The sequence below is a fragment of the Heterocephalus glaber genome, unplaced genomic scaffold, assembly GCF_053883595.1.
Source record: "Heterocephalus glaber isolate CG9 unplaced genomic scaffold, H.glaber_assembly_v1.0 deba00001555, whole genome shotgun sequence".
Classification (NCBI taxonomy): Eukaryota; Metazoa; Chordata; class Mammalia; order Rodentia; family Bathyergidae; genus Heterocephalus; species Heterocephalus glaber.
Window position 1 is genome coordinate 6738652 of NW_028258346.1, and position 6264 is coordinate 6744915.

General features: G+C 47.7%; 1 protein-coding gene across 9 annotated transcripts in view; it reads left to right on the forward strand.

Annotated features, from left to right (window-relative positions):
* The window catches only part of Vps13b (vacuolar protein sorting 13 homolog B), a 728055-nt gene that overhangs the window by 705976 nt on the left and 15815 nt on the right, over positions 1-6264 (forward strand). For all 9 annotated transcript variants that reach the window (XM_087190742.1, XM_087190740.1, XM_087190746.1 and 6 more), the window contains 2 exons: positions 3695-3871; positions 5785-5955. In XM_087190742.1, coding sequence (XP_087046868.1) covers positions 3695-3871; positions 5785-5955 — 348 coding nt within the window. The remainder of the gene's footprint in view (positions 1-3694; positions 3872-5784; positions 5956-6264) is intronic.

The window sequence follows — 6264 nt, forward strand, 5'->3', positions numbered from 1 at the left end:
CCCACCCTCTCTGCCAGGTAGGTGGCCTCCTGCAGGCAGAGGGCTGCTGTTTTTCAGGCCTCAGTGTGTTTCTCAGGGCCCTTTCCACTCTGGCTGGAAATCTCCAAAGTGCAATTTAATAAGTGTACAAAATCTTATATGCGGAGTACTATGTGTTAAGGATTGATTATTAGGGACCATGTGGTCTTAGAGTACTTTACAGTAATCGGTATCAAAGCATCTGTTCCTGGGCCAAGTTCACTCTAAAACAGTTTTACTTTGATATTCTGGCCTTCATGGTCCCAAAAATTCAAGCAGACACCACCATCCAGAGCTGTTGGCCTCATCAGCACCCTCCAGGAAAGAACATGGAAGTCTGAGTTTCTGAACCTGACGAGGGTGAGCTCTCTATTCTGCTCTCTTTGTGATCTTGTACTTGATGAATGCATTTCCATAGATGATTCAGATTGTAGCAAAAAAAAAAAATCCATGTTATCATTGGTAAAAGCAGCAGTAACTGCCATTTTGGTAAGATTACATTTCCTCCATAATGAAATTCATAGGGTTAATAGGGCTATCCAGACTCTTATAAAAGGAAGTGACAAGATCAGAGGGCCCTGCCAGACCTGTTGTATTGATAGCTTACCCAACAATGAGGAAAATGCTTCCCTCTTGCTAAGAAGTCATTTAAAAATAAGCAGTTAACATTTCAAATTTAATAGATGGGTATATTTACAAACTATTCTAGAAATGTACCCTTTTAGGCAATTTCCCTTTTAACCTGAGAAGCAGACTTGTAGGTTGCTGCGCTCTGGTCTGAGGCCAGGCGAGGGGTAAAGTTCCGTCCAGTCCCGCATGGCGCCAAGGTGCTGGGAGCACCAGCCGGGGGACAAGTTGGAAGAGAAGCTCCACCTGTGGCCCCAACTGACCGTGGGCCCTCCAGCCTGTGTGCTAAAAGTGACCTCTTTGTTTTGTGTTTTTAATGAGCTTTCACAAGCACATTCTGTTTGGATTTTTAGTAATTCATCTAAAAATCCTCTTGCTGTCCCGACCTCACTGTATACAAAGACCAGAAATTCTAACAGAGAGCCAAGTTTTTAGAGCTTGTTGGAAACTCTGTCCCTAAAAAAGATCTGTGATGTCCCTGGGGTGATCCTTCCTTCCCCATTAAAGTGCCTGTCTGAGCTCAAAAAAAAAAAAAAAAAAATGTGGCCAATCTGAAGACCCTTCTGAAAGAAAGTAGTGGTTGAAGGAATGGGAAATGGAAAGATAGCCTGAGGGAGAGACGTGAGAATGGAGCAGCATTCTTGTAGAGGAGGGGAGGGCTGCCTGGGGGTGAGGGGGGCACCCACTGGGCTGAAGGAGGAGGTGCCTGGCTGCAGAGGCCCAGAACACTTGACCTCATTTCCAGAAAGTTGGTAGAGTCATTTGAAGAGGTTTATAAAATAGTTAATGATAACTAGAAATTGAATATGGGTTTGAGAATTTCCTGAGATCCCTATCTACCTGAAAGTGTCAATTTTATGGGAAGTCAGAGAGGGCTCTTTGTCGGGAAACTTTCCTAACAACTGAACGAACACAAGAGATACACTATCCGCATCTGCAGGTTCAACCAACTGCATGTCAGAAGTATTTGAAAAAAGAATTGTGTCCATATTGAACATGTACAGACTTTCTTGTCACCATTCCCTTGAAAAATACAATGTAAAACTAATGACGCAGCATTGGCATTGCATTATGTATTGTAGACGATCTAGAGGTGATTTAAAGTATAGGGAGGGTATGTGCAGGTTGTATACTACCTTGTTTTATATGAAGGACTTCAGCTTCCACAGACATTGGTATCGGGGTGGGGGTGGGGTCCTGGATCCAATCCTCTGCAGATACAGAGGGGTGACTGTGTTTGCTTTTGGAGGAAAATAATTAAAGATGGTTTTCTGCCCTTTTCTGGTGAGCTCAGATGCTACTGGAATGCAGCTCTGGTCCACAGATAGCCCTCCCATGCACCAGGGGCTGCAGGTGTCAACAGTCATAACCCAGAGGATCCCAACACAGCCTTCAGCTGGGTAGCTGGAACCATGCTGCCCTGCCCTGGAATGTCATTGAGAGGGCTTTGCTTGGCAAGAGTGACTCTTTTTTTCTTTAAATATCCAGTCTTTAGAAAGAGAGTTCTTTAGAAGAGGTTCTTCAGGTGGAACCTCACATTGATTTCAGGCTAAAGGGAATCTGTTCTTTCTTTACCGCCAGAGAAGGGAGAAGATTCTATAATTTCCCACAGCACCCTGTCTGCTCCTTGCAGCCTAGGCTTATGGAAGGGCAGGGTAGGATTGGAATTAGGCTGCCCTGGCTTGGAGAGCCAGCCCCCATGTCCACTCAGCAGGAGATTATGAGCAGAGAGGAGTGCCATGCTGGATTCACCTCTCCCTAGTGCAGCCCCTGTGTCCAGTTAGCCACTCAGTCACTGCTAAACTGAAGGAGATGATGACACTCTCATCACAGTTGCAATGAGGAATAAATGAGTAATGTGCTGCCCCCATAGCACTTTCCCATTTGTGTTCTTCATGTTCTGGAAATTACTCCCCCTCTGACCTAAGCCCTACTCTTACTGTTCCTAATGTTCTGGAGAAGGAAATTGGGCTCACAATTCATGAAGGTCCTTCTGTGCATGGGCTGGGGCTGGGGACCGTTCAGGACCCTGGCCTGGCTCCTACACTAGTGCCTTCCCGATCTCTCAGGTCGGTTCCTGGCCTGAGGACCTCTGTTATAGGACTGTCCACCAGAGGCCAGCTGCTGAGAGATGGAGGCTCCCACACAGGACTTGTCCCCTTGGTCTTAGCACTAAAGGACCCCAGCATGGGGCTGGGGAGGTCAGTGGGTTCCCGGAGGAAGTTGCCTTTTCAGATTCTTCCTCTCCTTGGCCCTTAGCCCCTGCCTGCCCTGCAGTCCCTGGGCTCCCAGCCTGCAAGAAGGGCCGGCAGCCTCATTCCCACAAGGCACAGACTGTAATCAAGCCTCTGAGCAGGCGGCTCCTGGCAAGCCCAAGCTTAACTAGGAAACCAGATCCACATCTGCCCCCCTGGGACATGGCAGGGAACACTCCCCTCACACTAACCCAATCAGTGTGTCCCTGTCACTGGTGTTTACACAACCAAAGCTGGGGCTGAAGGAGAGACATTTGTCTGGCTCTAGCTCTGCTCCAAAGGGAAGCACTCAACTTGGTAGGATTGGGAAAGATTAAAAATAACTCCTCTATCCTTGTCAGAAGTTTGCATCCCCTTTGCAGCACTCCATTTAGCATCTGGCCTCTCCCCGGGCCACGCAGCTTCTCCTGCTGCTGCCTGCTGCTGCCTGCTGCTGCCCGCTGCCGCCCACTGCCGCCCACTGCCCCAGTCCGCCTGTGAGCACCTGCCCAGGGCTGGAGGAAGTGTCCCCACCACATGGGTCTCTGCTGCCACAGTGCATGAGGCTTGGCAAGGAAGTCATATTAAAACCATTTGTGAGGCTGCCAGAGGATTGCTTTGATTTATAATGTATGAAAGTTCGCTATTTATGAATTCACAGTGAATGAGTTACTTCCTGTATTTTACTCTGAAGAAGCTTATTACATTCTCAATTCTACTGTGCAAAATGAATTGCAGGGAGACTGGGCCGCTTATTACAACTGGTGAAAGTACACACAACCAGCTTCCGTAACCCTTGCTCTGGTCCATTGCAGGCTGGGTGGTTGGGTCCCTGGAGATCCTTGGCAGTCCCGCGAGTCTGGTGCGAAGCGTGGGGACCGGCATCGCCGACTTCTTCAGGTTGCCCTATGAGGGACTGACCCGGGGCCCCGGTGCCTTCGTGAGTGGCGTTTCCCGAGGGACGACGTCCTTTGTGAAGCACATTTCCAAAGGTAGCTATGCCGTTCCTTGTGCAAATGCCTCTTCTCATTCCTTGTCTGTTGTACTTTTTCTCTGTAAAAAGTGTTGAAGTTTGAATGCATTCACATTGCCTGTAACTTTGTTTGGCCTGTTAGCTTGCAGTGAAATATTGGTTTGGAACAAAGCTCATATATAATGTCTTATGTTTTAAACAGATCACTGGTTACTGGTAGTGTGTGAAAATGTTTCAGAAACTTCAGAATTTTAAAACTCCCATTGGGAAAACAAAGATTGGCTCAACTGTTATTCCATGTGATAAATATAGAAATATTAAAGGTGTTCAGGATTTCTGCCAAACATCAGAAATCCTACACTGTGTTGCTTCATTATTTTTTTTAATGTAGATACAGTTGTCATAACTTTCTTAAAGATGTGGATGCGTTTTGACATGGAAACTGATTTAAAGGTGAACAGGCCAACTTTTCTCTAGCGTGCTGCACGAACAGTGCCATCTTGTGGTCCAGCCAGGTCACTGGGCACCGAGGCCAAGCTGCTCCCTACCAGAATGTTTTTGTTTCATCCCAGAGCTTAGTTGATGATATTTTTGGTCAGGTTGGCAATGACTCAGGAACTAACAAGGGCCATCTGAGTCCCCTTTCTTTCTCAGCAGGAGGCAGGGAAAGCAAGGCAAAGACCTCCCTTCCCCATAAACGGCATTTTACCATAGACGGTGCCGCACTCCTTTTTGAGTGGGCAAATTGTGGAAGTCTCTAGAAGGCCTCAAAAGAAATATGAGAAAATATGAGAATCCATGATCCATAGCAGGGGGGGCGCCTGGGTTGGGGCTGTTAAGAGAGCAGCAAGAGCAATCAAAATAAATTCCACAGACAATGAGAGGAACATTCCTGGGGCCTGGGAGCCAGGCTCGGCCTCACCAGATGAGTCCCTAGCAGGCTTCTCACTCTTGACACCTGAATCCTTGTGGTTCTGTTGTTTTTATTCTAAAATACAATAACCAACACCTGATAAATTAAACCTCAGCAGTCATTTTAGCATTCTGAGTCACTGAGGGTTTTTTACACTGGTTCTCTCCTCTTGGGTGTGCGTGTGTATGCGCATGCTGTTCTTTTCAGAGCACTGGTAAAGATGCAACTACAAAAAACGTCACCTACCATTTCTCCTCCAGACTAGACGTCTGATAACAGAGGAGCTCCTTAGCTTCAGGACATTCCCACCACTGCCTTCCCCTTTTTTTTTTGCAGTTTTCCACTTTTGTTTATTGAGATAAATGTGGACCTGCTGGAGGGCTAGGACTGCTTTGAGCAGGTGGCTGAAGTCGCTTTCTTCTGAAACCCAGACAGAAATGTGGCCTTGCTCCTTCTTGTTGTCTTTACTTCTTTTCACCTAACATCCTGAAGATCAAAATTGCACCTATTCTCTGTGACATAATAATTATTTCCTCAGAATATCAAATGGTAAAGTTTAGTGTCTCCCTTTATTAAACTGAAATAATAAGATAAATGTTATTCCTAAAGTGGAAACATTTATAATCTTATAATCTTATTTATAATCTTATAATCTGTCTAAATTATCTAAAATCTATCAGCCACACAACCTTTAAAAGCAGAGCAGGCAAATTTTAGCCTTCAAAGCTGGCCCTCAGTGAGGACTTCACCACTGTTTAATGAGGTCTTGACAATCAAACCATAGGAAGGCTGGGAAATTCTAGGTCTCTGCCTGGACACAGAAATTCTTACTTTGTGCTCTTGAGTACCATCACCCTCGTGAGCAAATATTGATCTTTCCTTCATTTTCTTGAGGCTCCATCCCTCCCCACTGGCCATACCAAAAAGGGACATAAGTGCTGCTCCTTCTCACACTCCCCCCACCAGCCCAGCAGGCCCCAGCTCTGGGACCCACTGTGCATGTGCTCTTCTGTCCTCAGGTACCCTCACGTCCATCACCAACCTGGCCACCAGCCTGGCCCGGAACATGGACCGGCTCTCGCTGGATGAGGAGCACTACAACCGCCAGGAGGAGTGGCGGCGGCAGCTCCCCGAGAGCCTAGGCGAGGGACTGCGCCAGGGCCTCTCCCGGCTGGGCATCAGCCTGCTCGGTAAGGGGGTGCAGGCACCTGGGTGTCTCACGGGACTGCTCAGGCCTGGTGTGGGCTCTCCCCGCACCTTCGCCTTTGCCTTCTCCCTAGCAATGGCTATGAAGTTCACCTCCTTTCTGTGGACAAGGGAGACTCAGAGAGGATAAGGTGCTCACCTATTGCCTCCAGTGCATCCATGGGGCCCTGGGACAGGACCTCATCTCCCAGGGCCACTGTGTGGCCTTGACAGGGCCGTCCCAGGGCCAGCAGAAGGCTGGCCTGCACAGACACCAAGCTCTGCCTTTGGTGGAAAACGGAGCATGCACCTCA